Source organism: Suncus etruscus, chromosome 1 (genome assembly GCF_024139225.1).
Source record: "Suncus etruscus isolate mSunEtr1 chromosome 1, mSunEtr1.pri.cur, whole genome shotgun sequence".
NCBI lineage: Eukaryota > Metazoa > Chordata > Mammalia > Eulipotyphla > Soricidae > Suncus > Suncus etruscus.
Window position 1 is genome coordinate 196,158,714 of NC_064848.1, and position 17,664 is coordinate 196,176,377.

The window sequence follows — 17,664 nt, forward strand, 5'->3', positions numbered from 1 at the left end:
TTTTTACTGTTGTGTGTTTTTTCCTCCTCCTTGTTTGGTGCGTGTTTTTTTTTTTTTTTTTTATGGGATTTTATTGTTACTGAGGTTGTTGCTGCTATTATCGATTACTCATGGTCTGGTTCTCCCTGGCATCTTTTGTCATTTTTATTGACTGCAGATGGGAAGAGCAGGTCCCTGGGCTTATTAGAAAAAGCCTTGAATGAAGCTTTAAGAGCTGGTCCTGGAACCAAAGCTGTAACTCTGGTGCCTATGGACCTTTTACATCTGATTTAACTTTGCAGAGACCATTTTTCCTTCTTATCCTTTGCCATGAAGTTAGTAACCGAACCTTCATTAGATGATAGATAAATGGCACAGATTAAAATGAAATAAAAATGCCCCTTTGGAAATCTGAACTCTGGGATGAAAATTTTTTTTTTTTTTTTTTTGGTTTTTGGGCCACACCCGGCGGTGCTCAGGGGTTACTCCTGGCTGTCTGCTCAGAAATAGCTCCTGGCAGGCACGGGGGACCATATGGGACACCGGGATTCGAACCAACCATCTTTGGTCCTGGATCGGCTGCTTGCAAGGCAAACACCGCTGTGCTATCTCTCCGGGCCCTGGGATGAAAATTTATAGTATATATATATTCATATATATATATATATCATTAGGTGATGTATCTAGTAAGTTGTATTACATATAAGTTGGAAGTATTTTTCAGGTATCAGAGTTCAGTGGGCAGGGTGCTTGTCTTATATGTGGCCGACCCATGTTCAATCCCTGCCACCCTATAATCTTCTGAGCATGCCAGGAGTGATTTCCTGAATGCAAAACTAGGAATAAGCTGTGAGCACTGCCAGGTGTAACTCAGAAACCAGGAAAAAATGTAAAAAGTTGTTTCTCCTCATGCCCACCCCTATGCTGATAAAAAAAAAAAAAGTTATTTTCCCCAGAAAATAAAATCCTTAAGAGAAGTTCATGGGAGCAATGATAAGAATATTTTTAAAGAGTAAAGTTTTTTTATAAAGTCAATAAAAAAGTAGTGCTGATGTAATTTAAAATTTAGGATAATTTAGAAAAATTGTACCTGTAAACTTACCACTTTTTAAAATATATTGGTAATAGTCGGGGCCAGAGAGGTGGCGTTAGAGGTAAGGTTTCTGCCTTGCAAGCGCTAGCCAAGAAAGGACCATGGTTCGATCCCCTGGTGTCTCATATAGTCCCCCACAATTTCTGAGCACTTAGCCAGGAGTAACCCCTGAGCATCAAACAGGTGTGGCCCCCTAAAAAAGTTTAAAATATATTGATAATAGTAAAGAAGCAAAGAAATGAGTTTTAGATGAGTTTTAAATGAGAGGTGTTTACTTCCAAATAAAATTTGGACTTTCTAGAAATTTCGGTGAATTGGGATATGTTTGCTTTTGCTCTAATAAGTGAATATCATCCTTGAGAAATCAAACTTTAAACAGGTGGTTGAATATAGCATTTTACACTCTATGTCCAGCAGGGGGCAGACATCATCCAAAATAGAGAAATTTGATTTCCCACTGTCAGACTGTTGAAAGTTCCCTTCCTTTAAGCTCTTGAAACTGCTCCAGTGAAAAGCAGATTATCATTGTTGCACATTAATTTTGCATAACTTCAATCTAATTAATCCCTACTCAAGTTGATCATATCAGTTTTATCAAGCATGCATGGGATTTTTGTTTATTGTTTTTTGGGCAAAACCTGGCAGTACTCAGGATTACTCCTGGCTCTGCATTTAGGAATTATTCTTGGTGGGCTTGGGGTACCATATTGGATGCTGGGGATTAAACTCAGTCAGCTGTTTGCAAAACAAGCACCTTACCACTGTACTATCACTCTGACCCCATAATGGAATTTTTATTTATAATAGCAACTTTTGGCTCTCAGCTGGTTTTCTTGATGGAAAAGACAATGGAAAAATAGATGACCCTCAGTGTGATGGAATTTCAGAAGAGAAAGGAAATGTCTCAAGTATTCAAAAAGAAAAACAAATAAAACAGAACAACGAAAAACAAACCACTGTGTGATGACTTCCCTGGAGACTGGTCTCCAATGCTGAAGTCCTGGGAACATCTGAGTTAGAGCCTGGGGTGTCCCCTTAGGAGACCATTCCAGGTGACACTGTCTACACAGACAGCTGATTGCCTAATAGGAATGGCCAAGAAAGCAGAAAGAAACCCAAGTCGAGAGCAGGAGGAACTAAAAATTAGCTGTGCTTATAGCATCGTTTGGACACATATGTCTGTGGCTTCTTCTGTTTGGCTGTTCTTGAAGGTTGCAGCAAAGGGGTAGCTGGTGTCTTAACATTCCTCAAAGAAAAGGTAACAGAAAGTGACGGAAATTCAAGGCCAGTTTCCTTCAAGAGCATTTATTCTAAGTTTAGAACAGGAAGGGAGGAAGGGGGAAGTGGGACTGGAATTGGTCTGTGCCATGAAGGAACAGCCCAGTTCAGTCTCATCCAAAGCCACACTGATTGCATGCAAAAACAAACAAACAAAAACCAAAACACATACACAACAACAGCATCTACAACAAAAATTTCCCCAAACATAAACAAAAAAACAGGGAAAAAGCCATGAGCTGTTTCAACTTCAAGGACAGGCACATGCAGCAGGAGCCTTGCAGGACACATGCCAGGGACATGCTCTAAAAAGCTGGCTGGACACTCCTGAAGTGCAAATAAAAAGTCTTCACCGAGCTAACATGCTAGTAACATGCTATTACAGCCATCTCTCCATTTTCCATTTGCTATAGCCAAATGATCAAGTTTTACCAACTTTCTTGACATAATTCTGGGTCCTAGGGCTAACAGATGAAAGGGTTCAAATTACCTTTCCCAAAGAGCTCCCATCTCTGACTGAAGCCATATAGAAGGGCAGTGGGGACAACTATTTTTTTTTCACCTGTGGCCCCTCTTCACTAGCAGGAGTGATGGGGAGAGAACTTGATTTAAAATGCCTCCATTCACCAGGCTGCCAGCTCTCAACTCCCATTGTGTTACTCACTATTAGGACTCTCTGAAGCTTAGCTGAGGTCCAGATTCAGTCAATAGGGCCCAGCATTCCTCTACTGCCTAATTCCTTCACTATACCTTCAATTGTAAGGACTATGTCCTCCTGAGATGAACCCAAAAGGTTAGAGCCACTGTCAAGAGCTACAGAAAATATTTAAAGCAAATGCCAAGAGACCTACAATTCCAGGTGAGCCAGAAGCTGTCCCTTGAATGAACTGATGAGTATTGACTTTGTTTTTATCTGTCTTAAAGTTCATGACATCCCTCAGTTCTCTGAAGCATCAGGTCATTCACTCGTACTAAAAAAAGGTTGCACTCTCCATGTTCTAGGTCTTATGGTTGAAACAAGCCTCAAGGTAGTGGCTTGAAAGCTTGTTAGACATACTTCAGATTTTTCTCTAACAAGTTCCAGGTCAAAAATGCTTTTGGGGGAGGAAGGTTGGAAATTGAGCATCGAGAATATTTCAAAGGACAGTTTGTGTGCACGTACGCTAAAGGGTGGGCAACATGTTTGAAAGATTCTACATACACTTGTTTGAGCCTGGCTCTCTAGGCCATCCACAGTGGAGGAATGCTGATTGCAAACTTTTATGTTGGTTTGTTCATGCATGTTTTTCTCGTATTCCCGAACATCATCCATTGTCATATCTGAAAGAAGGTCAAGACGTTGGCAACTTTCGTTATTCAATGCACACTTTCAACGGGGGGAGGTTTTGTGGGAAAGAGGGCAGTTCTGCAGAAGCCAAAGAGAAGTTTAAAAAGCAGGGATTGCAGCAACTTTATGAAGAATAAATCATAAAGTTAGTAAGACCAGCCAGCGGGGGAGTGGATGCAGGGAGCTTAGGTCAAATCATCTTAGAGCAGAGAAGAGTAGACATTAGAGACTCTTGAAGAAAAGTGAGTTCGGGGGAGTAGAAATTGTTAGCATGTGGGCAGTGCCAGTAAGGGAGATGTCCTAAGAACCCTTAGGAGATCTCCTTGAGGACAGGGGAAGATTGGTGTGTTTCGTACTTACCTTCTGTAAACCTTGCAAAATAAGATTTCGAGGTCTTATTTAAGACAGAGCATTCAACAGAAAGGCAGCTTTTCTGGCTATTCTGAGAGATACGATGTGAAGGCGGGCGAATGAACTACTCTGGGACAAGACAGACTAGGAGATGACACCAACCGAGCCGTGCTTTTGCACAGACACATAGTGTGAGAGCACGCAGGTCTCCACGCGCTTCAAGTCTAGTCTAACAGCTTGAGGTTGGCTGGCATTACCTCCACCCACAGGCAGCTATAAATAAAATGGCACATGACATGATGATTTGGGGCTCAAGTCTGCAGTTTCAGAGAATTCCAGGATACTAATCTCTTAATCTTATGGTGGGTTACCACACATGAGGTGTGTGTGTGTGTGTGTGTGTGTGTGTGTGTTTGTGTGCACGAACGAGTGCTCTTGGCATCTCTTGGGTGGAGGCCAGAGATGCCACCGAGCATCCTGCAATGCCCAGAACTTTCCCTTCTCCTGTGTTAACAAAAACAATATATCAACATACCACTCGGGCCAAGATTCAGATATCCAGTCTTAATCAGAGGGATAAAAACATAAAAGGGCAAGGGAGATAGTTCAAAGGGCTGGAGCTCCTGCCTAGCTTGGCGAGGGTAACCTGAATTCAATCCCTGGCACTATGTATGGACCTTGTGAGCATGACAGATTTTAGCCCTGGTGATACCCAGCACTGTAGGGAGGCCTCCCTCCAAAGAAACAAACATGAACAATCTATTCAGTAAATGTCCCCTAAATGACAATTAAATGCTTTTCCTTCACTGTTTAGTTGTCAGTGGTTATTTTGTCATTGTTTACATTTTTGGGCCAGTCCTCTGTGCTCAGGGATCACTTCTAGCAGTGCTCAGAGGTCCATGGGGGTGTTGGGGATTGAACCAGGGTGGGCTGCATGCAAAGCATATGCTCCAGCCCATTGAAATATCTCTCTAGCCCAAGGGTTTTTTTTTTTTTTTTTTTTTTTTTTTACATTCTTTTGTCAACCAGTTTCTAGGTGGACATTCTGGCAGTATATTGAACATCAGGCCTCTTTACAATGAAGAGATGCTAATGACTGGTTAATGGAGTCCCCGTCACTCATTAGCTTGATGGGGATGTTGGGTGGGGATGTCGAGTGGGGAATCACAGCTGGAATTTTCCCTTCAGTACATTCTGAATCATGTGGTTTGGTATCTTTTTATAGCTAGCCACATCTCATGTGATCATCCCTTCTATTCCAAAGGGCAGATTTCCAGAGTTGATGATTTAACTTGATGTTGTTGGGGGCCAAGCATGGAAGGAGATTCTTTATTCAGACCTGAGCTATTTTATTTCCTAGATGACCCACCCCACCTCCACCCTCGTACTCCAAACTGTCCATCAAAAATGCTGTCCCTCTGCAATGTGAATTTCCAGAATGTTTAGCAGCCATCTAGCCAGGCAAAGAACATGCTTTGCTTTTAAAAAAACCCAGGTAACTGGGAAGCAATAAAGAGAGGGTACATTGTTATGAGAACAAATCCATCTTAGTTAGCAACAGTAAGACATTCTTGTAATCCAAGCAAGCAAAGTCATCTCAGTGGCCGCTATTACAATGTCTTCAACACACACACATCTAGAATGAAGACTGAAGCCATTTTAGCTTAGAAGTTTACAAGATAAGGAGACTTTTGGTTGTATATGTTTATCAGAGCTCCCTCCTAATATGGTAATAATTTGGAAAAGGAAAAGGCATTTAAGTTTCTCTGTTCTGGTGAATCTCAGTCGATATCATTCTTTTTTTTTTTTTTTTTTTTGGTTTTTGGGCCACACCCAGTAACGCTCAGGGGTTACTCCTGGCTATGCGCTCAGAAGTTGCTCCTGGCTTGGGGGACCATATGGGACACCGGGGGATCGAACCGCGGTCCGTCCAAGGCTAGTGCAGGCAAGGCAGGCACCTTACCTTTAGCGCCACCGCCCGGCCCCGATATCATTCTTTATATCTAATTAGCTCAATGCTAAGAAAGGGATTTAAACTATGTGCTTTCAAAGGCACATTCATTGGAGAGATGCAAAGAAGAAATTAACAACAAAGATTCATTCTTGCCTTGTTCATATAGTGAAAAATTGAAAGCCAGCCGGGGCACTGATAGATCTACGCCATCACAAATGCCAAAGAGAATATTGAACACTCTAAGGAAGGGTTCTTAGGACAAACTGGTCAAGCCTATACTTGTTAAATAAAAAAGATAGATAAAACAGATAGGGGCTGGAGAGATAGTATGCCTTGTATGCAGTCAACCTGGGTTAGATCCCTGACATCCTATATGATTCCTGAGTGCAGAATCAGGTGTAAACACTGCCAGGTGTGCCCCACACTCCATAAAAAATGAAATAGAATAGTATGGAAGTTGTTAAATAAAAATAGGCAACAATTTGTGCATATTGAAAATTTGTACATAATGTGTATTCAATGATTCTGATTAGAAAAGATGATATATTTGACCATATGGGATGCCGGGATTCGAACCACTGTCCGTCCTGGATCGGCTGCATACAAGGCAAACACTCTACTGCTCAGCTATCTCTTTGGCCCTTTATTTATTTATTTATTTGTTTATTTATTTATTTATTTATTTATATTTTTGGGCCACACCTGGCAGCACTCAAGAGTTGCTCCTGGCTCTGCACTCAGAAATTCCCTACCCTGCAGACTCAGGGACCATGTGGGATGCCAGGGATAGAACCCAAGTTTGCCCCAGGTTGGCCATATGTAAGCTAAATGCCCTACCAATGTGCTATCACTCTGGCTCATTATTTAAAAACAATTTTGGGAGGTAGGGCTTGCAAGGTTCACTCTGACACAGTGCTTGGAGGTTATTTCTCTTGGTATTGGGGGGGGGGGGGTCATGAGGTGTTGAGGATTGAACCAAGGCCCACCTGCAATGCAAAACATATCCTGCAGCTCCTTTGACCATTCTTCCTGGGAAAGATATTGTACTTTTTTTTTTTTGGTTTTTGGGTCACACTCAGCAGCGCTCAGGTGTTACTCCTGGCTCTATGCTCAGAAATCGCTTATGGCAGGCTTGGGGGACCACTTGGGATGCCAGGATTCAAACCATGCAAGGCAAATGCCCTACTTCCATGCTATCTTTCCAGCCCCAATATTCTACTTATAATTTTTGATTTTTGGGTATATCCTAGGAGTGCTCAGAGCTTCATATGGGATGCCAGAGATCAAACCCAGGTTAGTTCTGTGCAAGGTAAGTGCCTTTCCTGCTGCACTATCTCTCTGGGAAAAAGCTTTATACTTTATGGGGCTGGGAACAAAGAACAGGGGGTAGTGTGTTTTGTTTGCCTTGTATGTGACTCACTTGGGTTTGATCCCTGACATCCCACATGGTCTCCCGAGGCTGCCAGGTGTGATTTCTGAGCACAGAGCCAGGAGTAACCCCTGAGCACTGCAGGGGGTGGGCCAAAAATAAATAAACAAACCAAAAAACACACATAAAAGTGATAGAAACAGGGTTGGAGTGATGACACAGCGGTACAGCATTTGCCTTGCACATGACCAGCCTGGAACCGAACTGGGTTCAATTCCTGGACTCCCATATAGTCCTTCAAGCCTGCCAGGAGTGATTTCTGAGTGCAGGGCCAGGAGTAGCCCCTGAATGCCACTATGTGTGGCCCCCAAACAAACAAAAATTATAGGAACAGCAAAAATTGCTCACCAGAATTCTTTGAATTGTCTACTTCCTTCCTCCTAGCAACCCTCAAATTAAACTGAAACAAAAACAAAACTTCCTGAAAAATAAGTAAATAAAAACACACACACACACAAAAAATAGACTGGAGTTGAAGTGATAGCACAGCAGGTAGGGCATTTGCCTTGCACGGAGTCCACCCAGGTTCAATTCTCTGGTGTCTTCTATGGTTTCCTGAACCTAACAAGAGTAATTTCTGAGTACAGAGCCAGGAGTAATCCCTGAGCACCACTAAGTTGGCCCAAAAAGCAAATAAATAAATAAATAAAATGAAAGGACTGAAAGGTGGGGTCATAGATATAGGTCAGGGGTAAAGCCCACATTTCCTGTGAAATGTGAAATTCCTGGGTTAGAACCCTGGCACCAAACTCCACAAAAACACAAACCATAATGAAACAAGTAAGCCAAAAGGACACATTTTCTTTTTCTTTTTTTTTTTTTTTTTCCACCCACAAAAGGACACATTTTCAAGTGTTAACAGAAACTGTTTAGTAGTTAGAATTATAGGGACTTTCTTTTCCTTCTTTTTGCTTATTTATTTTCCCATATTTCAATAGTATTATGCAATATTTCGTTATTGTAATCAGACCTTGGGCCTTGAAATATTCCTTTATATAAACCAACAACAAAGAAACAAAACACATACACGAAACAAAGGGTTAAGAAACTGTTTCAGGGCCCGGAGAGATAGCACAGCAGTGTTTGCCTTGCAAGCAGCTGATCCAGGACCTAAGGTGGTTGGTTCGAATCCCGGTGTCCCATATGGTCCCCCGTGCCTGCCAGGATCTATTTCTGAGCAGACAGCCAGGAGTAACCCCTGAGCACCGCCGGGTGTGGCCCAAAAACCAAAAACCAAAAACCAAAAAAAAAAAAAAAAAAAAAAAAAAAAGAAAGAAACTGTTTCAAGAATTATATCTAAAAGGAAAAGAATCTCCCAATTAGGTTCAAATAAGAATAAGTAATTTTAGTGGGTCTTTAAAATATGATGATAATTTGGTCCATCTATTGCTACAGGAAAATATGTCTAAATCTTAAAATATCTCCACATACCACACATGCTTATGAAAGGAAGGGACACATTTCAATATTGTTCCGTCACTTTTTTGGAAAGCTTAATAACTAGTGAAAATGTTCCCATCCGGTTTATGTGGTCCAGGCTTTATGTCTTGAGTCCAAAATGTATGTCGCCTCAAAATCTCTGTATGAATCATTTTTTCAGTAAAGGCAATGACATGAAACCAGTAACAAAATATGATCATTTCAGCGATGATTCATCTTTATTACTGATTGATTTTCAATGATCCTAGTGACTTCTAGCAATTTAGGCTCAGATATCTTTTTGCTTTGAGCCAACACATGCTTATGTGTTGCAGAGAAACTCTACTAAAGAAACTGAGCGAGGGGCTGGAGAGATAGCATGAAGGTAGGGCGTTTGCCTTGCATGCATAAGGATAGTGGTTCCAATCCCGGCATTCCTGAGCCTGCCAGGGGTGATTTCTGAGCATAGAGCCAGGAGTAATCCCTGAGTGCTGCGGGTGCGACCCCCCCCCCCCGCCCAAATAAGAAAGAAACTGAGAGGACCAGAGCAACAGAACAATGGGTAGAAGAATGTGGAACCGGACAGACAGCACAGAAGTAAGGCATTTGCCTTGCATACAGCCAACCTGGGAGGGACCTGGTTCAATTCCCGGCATCCCAAATGGTACCCCGAGCCCGCCAGGAACAAGTTCTGAGTGCAGAGCTAGGAATAACCCCTGAGCACTGCCAGGTGTGACTCCCCCCCAAAAAAAAAATTCCAAAAAAACAAAAACAAGGGGCCGGGCGGTGGCGCTGGAGGTAAGGTGCCTGACTTGCCTGCGCTAGCCTAGGACGGACTGCGGTTCGATCCCCCGGCGTCCCATATGGTCCCCCAAGAAGCCAGGAGCAACTTCTGAGCACATAGCCAGGAGTAACCCCTGAGCGTCACAGGGTGTGGCCCAAAAACCAAAAAAAAAAACCCAAAAAAAACAAAATAAAATATGGCGGGCCAGAGAGATAGCATGGAGGTAAGACGTTTGTCTTACATGCAGAAGGTCGGTGGTTTGATCCCGGCATCCCATATGGTCCCCTGAGCCTGCCTGGAGCGATTTCTGAGCATAGGGCCAGAAGTAACCCCTGAGTGTTGCCAGATGTGATCCAACCCTCCCCAAATGGCTTCAGGGGCAGGAGCGATAGCACAGCGGTAGGGCATTTGCCTTGCACGCAGCCGATTCAGGACAGACGGTGGCTAGAATCCCGGCATTCCATATGGTCTCCCAAGCCTACCAGGGGCGATTTCTGAGTGCAGAGCCAGGAGTAATTCCTGAGCGCTGCCGGGTCTGACTTAAAAACCAATATATGGGGGCCGGAGAGATAGCATGGAGGTAAGGCATTTACCTTTCATGCAGAAGGTCATCGGTTCGAATCCCGGCATCCCATATGGTCCCCCGTGCATGCCAGGAGCAATTTCTGAGCCTGGAGCCATGAAAAACCCCTGAGCACTGCCGGGTGTGACCCAAAAACCACAAAAAACAAACAAACAAACAAAAAAAAAAACCAATATATATGGCTGGTCCAATGGCAGTGGTTTATCAGAACTTATTAACGTTAGTATCACAAAAGTTGGTATATAACCCCCCCACTGCTCAATTTGACTGGCTTAAAAAAACAATATATGTATATACATATATATGCTTCATTATTATTATTTTATTGGACCACCTAATGCATGAATTTTGTTTTAAAGAAAGAATGTGAGATCTGTTATACTGGCAGGCCAGGGGGCAGAGGATGGTGGTATAGGATGCACTCTGGGATCACTGATGGAGGGAGGACAAAACAGGTGGTGGGAATGGCCTTGATTCACTGAAATTCAACAATGAAGGACACTGTAGATCACAATGGTTTCAATAAAATAAAATAAAAAGAAAAGAAAGAAAAAAAATGAAGGCAGAGTGACAAACCAACAAAGCTAACTCCTAGACTTGGTAAAAAAAAAAAAACAAAAAACTGTGGTGGAAGGAGAGGGGCTGGTGGGAGAAATGTATAGAGAGGTGATAGAATGCTATGCTTTGGGGGTGTCTGTGGTGAAGCTTATACAAAAACATGTCTAAGCTAGTCTCGTGAAATTCTTGTAATGATAAAACCATGGAAAGGGTGAGAGCAGAAAGAAAAGTAGAAGAAAGACTTCAAAATGCAATGAACACTGTAGAGAAATTAGTTTATTAACTTCCTTCCCTAATCCTTTCCTCATGGAGATAATCACTAGTAAGAGGTTTTTTTTTTTTTTTTTTTTTTTTTGGGAGGGGGGCACTCCTGATGATGCTCAGGGGTTACTCCTGGCTACGTGCTCAGAAATCGCCCCTGGCTTGGGGGACCATATGGCTGGGGGATCGAATAGCAGTCCGTCCTAGGTTAGTGTGTGCAAGGCAAATGCCCTACCACCTGCGCCACCGCTCTGGCCCCTGACTAGTAAGAGTTTTGAGGCTCTTGAAAGGGCTAATGCTCATGCTTTGCAATTGGGGACTTGGGTCCCTCCCATCCCTGGCAGTACATGGTGCTCTGAGAATCACCAGGAGTGATCACCCTACTGGGGATATCCTTTGAGCACTGCTGGGTATTGCTAAAAAAAGAAAGAAGGTGAGAGAGAGAGAGAGAGAGAGAGGGAGAGAGAGAGAGAGAGAGAGAGAGAGATTAAGAGAGAGAGAGATTAAGAGAGCAAAAGAGTGAAAGAGCTTGGCATGCTATTTATGATGCCAGATTTTTATTTTATAATAGTGCATGTTGGTTACTTCACATACATAGTTTCATTTATTTGTACACAGTCATAATATGCCAAGCTATTCAAATGATATTAATTTTTTCTAGATTCCTTTTTCCATGAATGGGAAATATTTATATTTCCAACCAGTACATAAAAAAATATCCTGCTATTTAAAATTTTGTTTTGTTTTTGAGCCATACCTAGAAGTACTCAGGGCTCAGTTTTAAGCTCTATGTTCAGAGATCATTCCTGGTGGCAGGCGTTGGGAGACCATATAGGATTCTGGGAATCAAAACTGGGTAAACCGTGTGCAAGTCTAGTGCCCTAGCCACTATTGCTTTGGCCCCTTAGCCCACAATTTTTTTTTCTTTTTTTTTTTGCCATACCTGCTGATGCTCAGGAGTTACTCCTGGCTATGCGCTCAGAAATCACTCCTGGCTTTGGGGACCATATGGAACATCAGGGGATTGAACCTTGCTTCGTCCTAGGTTAGCGCATACAAGGCAGATGCCTTACTGCTTGCGCCACTGCTCTGCCCCCACAATTTTTTAAAAATGTATTATTATTATTATTATTATTATTATTATTATTATTATTATTATTTTGGTTTTGGGCTATACCCGGCAGTTTTCAGGGGTGACTCCTTGCTCTGTGCTCGGAAATTGCCCCTGGCAGGCTTGGGGGACCATATGGGATGCCGGGAACCAAACCAGGGTCTGTCCCGGATTGGCCACGTGCAAGGATGACACCCTTTTTTTGGTTTTTGGGTCACACCCGGCAGTGCTCAGGGGTTCCTCGCGGCTCTATGCTCAGATATCGCTCCTGGCAGGCTCAGGGGACCATATGAAATGCCGGGATTCAAACCAACATCCTTCTACATGCAAGGCAAACACCTTACCTCCATGCTATCTCTCGGGCCTCCAATCCCTTAAATTCCTTTTTTTTTTTTTTTTTTGCTTTTTTGGGCCACGCCCATTTGATGCTCGGGGGTTACTCCTAGCTAAGCGCTCAGAAATTGCCCCTGGCTTGGGGGGACCATATGGGATGCCAGGGGATCGAACCCCAGTCCTTCCTTGGCTAGCACTGCAAGGCAGGCACCTTACCTCTAGCGCCACCTCACTGGTCCCTAATCCCTTAAATTTCTTATTTTAAAAACTTGATTGATTGATTGATTGGGTTTTGGGCTACACCCAGTGGCGCTCAGGGGTTATTCCTAGCTCTGTACTCAGAAATTGCTCCCAGTAGGCTGGAGATGATATGGGATGCTGGGAACTGAACCAGGTCTCTCCCGGGTTGGCTTCTCTGTCTCTGTCTGTCTCTGTCTGTCTCTGTCTCTGTCTCTCTCTCTCTCACTCTCTCTCCCCCTCCCTTTTAAACAGTAGTTTGCAATATGGTTACAGAAGGGGTAACATGCCTATCAGTTTTCCTTCTTTCAGCACCTAGTTCTTGTCCAGAGTGATCATTTAACTATCTTTGTCATAGTGATCCCTCCTCTATGACAAACGTTTTACCATGGACTATTCTTCCTGGCCCACTTCTCTATTGTCTTTGGGTATTATATTATACTATTTTTTAATATTCCACAAATGTATATTATCATTTTATAACTATCCCTCTCCCTTTGACTCATTTCAGTCAGCATAATACTCTCCAGTTCCATCATGTATAAGCAAATTTCATGACTTCACTCTTCTTAACAGCTGCATAGTATTTCATTGCGTAGATATTCTGGTTATTGTAAATAGCTCCAATAAGCATAAGTGTGAAGATGCCTTTTTTGGATTGTGTTTTTGGGCCTGTAAGGTATATTCCCAGGAGCAATATTTCTGGATCATATGGAAGCTCAATTTCTAGTTTTGACTTTTTTCTTTATGAATATCTATATTACTTTCCAAAAAGGCTGGACCAGTAGACATTCCAACCAGCAGTGAAAGAGTCCCTTTCTCCCCCAAGAATGTTTTTTTTTTTTTTTGAAGTGGCCTACAATTCTGAATTTGGGGAGGTGATGGGTGTTCCAGACCCCTCTAAAATTTGCCTAAAAGCTATGGGTTTTCTCCCCAGAAAATAAACATAAGTGCACATGCTTATAAAGAGCCTCACTCTCAAGTGTTGCTAGTCTGACAGGGCCTCTTTTCCCTTTCTGCTACTTGCTTTCTCTAGTGGAGGTCTGTGTCAGTTCTCAGGGGCTGACACATATGGCCTGATTTTATTTATTTTTTTAATTTTGGGCCACATCCGGAGGCACTCAGGGGTTACTCCTGGCTCTCTGCTCAGAAATCACTCCTGGCAGGCACGGGGACAATAGGGGATGCCGGGATTCGAACCAGAACCACCGTTGGTCCTGGGTCAGTCACTGGCAAGGCAAACGCCCCACTGCTTGTGCTATTTCTCCCTCCAGTCCTCTGGCCTGATTTTTTTTTTTTTTTTTTTTTTTTTTTTTGGTTTTTGGGCCACACCCGGCTGTGCTCTGGGGTTACTCCTGGCTATCTGCTCAGAAATAGCTCCTGGCAGGCACGGGGGACCATATGGGACACCGGGATTCGAACCAACCACCTTTGGTCCTGGATCGGCTGCTTGCAAGGCAAACACCGCTGTACTATCTCTCCGGGCCCCTCTGGCCTGATTTTTAAGTCACTTTCATCTGAATCAGCCTTAAAGGCCCCTTCTCCCTTTGGGGAAAGAGTCTGGATTTCAGAGGCATTCATGAGGTTCCTTGTCACCACCCCATTTTTTCCACTCTCAGAATACCCTCAGATTAGGGAAGTTGCACCTCACAGCTGTGAAGCTGAAGGACCAACCCCCGCCCCCGTTTCTGATCCAGCTCCCCTGGAACCCCAGCTTCTGAAACATGTTGATTAGTGCTGGAAACCAGCAGGAGAGACCGGAGGCTCATGGATAAAGAAGCTCAAAGGCAAACTCAACTCTCTTAGCACTGGGAAAGGTTCCCTGGGATGCTGAACACGAGCAGCATACGGGGAGAAAAATCCATACAGGGGAAAATAATTATGTGACAACCAAATGCCAACACTCAGAAAAGCTCCAGAATGAGTCCCTGGAGAGGTAAAGATCACTCCGCACTACAGTGTCCTTTTTCTTGACTCCTGGCTAAGCAGCAGGGGAGGAGTGGGGGGTGAGGGGGGAACGACAGGAATCTAATTAAACAGGAAGAAGGGTTCAGAGGGTTGCTGCTGGTAAGACTTGAGCCTGCTATGAAGCACAGCCCAGGAGGTGGACACACAGCCCCCCGCTGAGAGTACCAGTGGGGCTCCTTCCTAATCCTCAGCAGTGGGTCTTGTTCCCCACCGGCCTTTCCCCAGTTCGGAATGTTGGGACTCAGTGGATGAAGCAGTCCTTGCCATCACTGTCACATCTGGATCTACTTGATTTTGTCCTGTGCTGGAGATTGGCCTCAGGGCTTCTGGGAGTGACGCAAGGACTCTATTGCTAAGCTACATTCCAAGCCTACTTGTGTTTATTTTACTGGGGAGGGGTTACAACTGGTGGTTCTTGGGGGTGGTGGTGGTTGAGCATAAGTGGTCCTGGGAACTGCTGTTGGGTCTCACATGTGCAAATAAATGGTGGGTGAGTCAGGAGACCCAGGATTTGCTATCAGCTTTCAGTTCCGGCTTAAAAGCCAGCCTGTTCTCTCTCTCTCTTTTTTGATTTTTGGGCCACACTCGGTGATGCTCAGAGGTTACTCCTGGCTATGTCTCAGAAATTGCTCGGGACTTGGGGAACCATATGGGATGCTGGGGGATGGAACAGATGTCTATCCTGGAGAAGCCGCGTGCAAGGCAAACGCCCTACTGCTGCGCCATAGCTCCGGCCTCCAGTCTGTTGCTCTTCAAGATGCAGAGTTTCTGGCCTTAGACAAACTGGTAACAAACATTGTGTTCTGATGTTCCTTAGTGTTGGTAGCAAGGACACTATTTGGGGGGGTTGTTTTGCTTTATTTTGGGGTCACACCTGGTGGTGCTCAAAGATTATTATCCCTGACTGTATTCAGGAATCACTCCTGTATCTGGTCTGGTGGTGCCTAGGAGACTATATATAATGCCATGTACAAGACAAGTAGCCTACCCACTATACCATCTCTCCAACCCCAAGGGATAAAAACTTGTGAGAGAAAATAGGGAGACTCATTTCTTGGGGTCTGGCTTTCCTCTAAGAATCTCAGAAAAGCCATCCCCTCAGAAAAAAGGTGATTAGAAGAATGGGTTAATCATTAGAATAAATAATCCTAAAAGAATTTATTCCTTTATCTTATCAAAGATGACCACACATACCAAGTTTTGGGGGACATGACACCTAGGAGAAGAAAAAATACATGGGGGGGGAGCAGAGGAAGAACAAATGACTATTTGAAAGAATCTCTTCCAGACACTTGCATTTCAGGTAGCTCAGAAAAGGCAGGGAGAGAGAGCAGAGATAGCACAAATGGCTGGAATGCAGGTCTCACATGCATGAGACCCCAGTTTCCATCTCTAGCACCATTTGACCCTCGAGAACCCCTGGTAGCCCCCAGTACTACTGTACCCGAACCCACTGCATCATAGGTTCAAGCATTGAATCAGTCTCATTGGCAGAGAGCTGCTGGGAGTAACCCCTGTCATGTATCCATTCAGTGCAATAGATCTTTCTACTTGGAACTGCATCCCTTCTACTAAGACAGGGAGTTGGGAGGAAGAATGACAGGAAAGCAGCAAAAGGCAATGTCATTGACATTCTGAGCAAATTCGATGCGACTTAGGAAAAGGCCAAGGAGAAGGGCATTTCATTAGACAATCAGTTCTAACCCAAGTCCCCATTTGTCAGTGTCTGTTTCTATTTCTAGCAAGGACACCAGCCACCAATGCTGGAGTTGGGGAACACCGAAGATTCTCGGTAACTGGATAGTACTGAATCTAGAAAGGGTTTTCCATGCAGCCAATCTTTGTTTCCATTACTGGAAATGGATGGAACTGGTTCAATAAACACGTCCCCAATTGGGGGAGACCAAAATGATCATGTCCAGATTAAGTGAACACCTCCATGGCTACCCTGGGATTCTTCCAGACTCTTCTGTCTTGGGGGGAGAGAGTGTTTCAAGCAATCTCCGAATCAAAGAAATATTTTTCACTTGATGTGATGCTTCAGACAGCTTTGATCTTATATCAAAGTTGGGGATAAATTAGGTTGAGTCTGAAACCCTTCCAAGGGTGCAGATTGGAGTCCGGGGTTATCAAGGACATGAGCATCAAACATGCTGAGATCCTCCTGGGTCACTCACTCAGCACTGTGGTCCCCTTTTAGACCCAGCTGCTCTCATCACAGTCTTTTCCATCACAAGGACAGGATCAAGTAGCCCTGCCTTTGGCGCTGTCCTTTCTAAAGCAGTTGAAGCTTCCTGAACTGAAAAACCCCAGATGCCGCCCCAGGAAGTGCTTAGATGAGGGCTCGCAGGGCAGTTGACTTACCATACCACTCATCGACCCACGCAAAAGCCTGTCTGTGTCCGATTAGCAGAATATCGCGAACCACCTAGAATAAATGAGAGAAGAATGACATGACAGCAGGTTGGAGGAAAAATTCTGTGGAGCAGAAGGTGGCAGCTGAGGAGTATGGCCATGAGGAGTTCTCTATCATTCCATCAGTCCACCATGACAGCTTTGCGTGCTCCAACCCAGATTCCCACCTGTCCCCCACTGTCCTTCCCAGGATGCACGGGGCTTGTGGTATATTAATAATCTCTTCATCTTATTTGAAAGCCGGGCTTTCAAATGTACAAACTACTGACAAGTCCTTGGCGAGCATGTGGCAGGGATAGGAGCAAATCTCCTGGCTAATCCCCTTGAGTGGTTTCTCCTTGTTTATCTTTCCCTAAAATAGTTCCTGCTTTGGGTTTGTGGAAGGGGATGTCTCAGGGATGTCAGGAGTCATGCATATTGGGAATCAAAACCCTTTTCTTTTTGGGGGTTAGTGGGGGGCAGTTACTTCTCTGCAAACAGCACCAAACATTCTCAGCTACCTTAAATCTGGGTCCTATGTCTTATAAACAAATGAAGGGACAGGATAGGAAAGACCATTTTAGGCTTGACTTTCAGGGACTAGA

At 43.9% G+C, this 17,664-nt stretch overlaps 1 protein-coding gene across 1 annotated transcript in view; it reads right to left on the minus strand.

Annotated features, from left to right (window-relative positions):
* PITPNC1 (phosphatidylinositol transfer protein cytoplasmic 1) overlaps window positions 1–17,664 on the minus strand; it is a 284,015-nt gene that overhangs the window by 2,835 nt on the left and 263,516 nt on the right. The window contains exon 8 of the mRNA XM_049781848.1: window positions 17,030–17,093. Coding sequence (XP_049637805.1) covers window positions 17,030–17,093 — 64 coding nt within the window. The remainder of the gene's footprint in view (window positions 1–17,029; window positions 17,094–17,664) is intronic.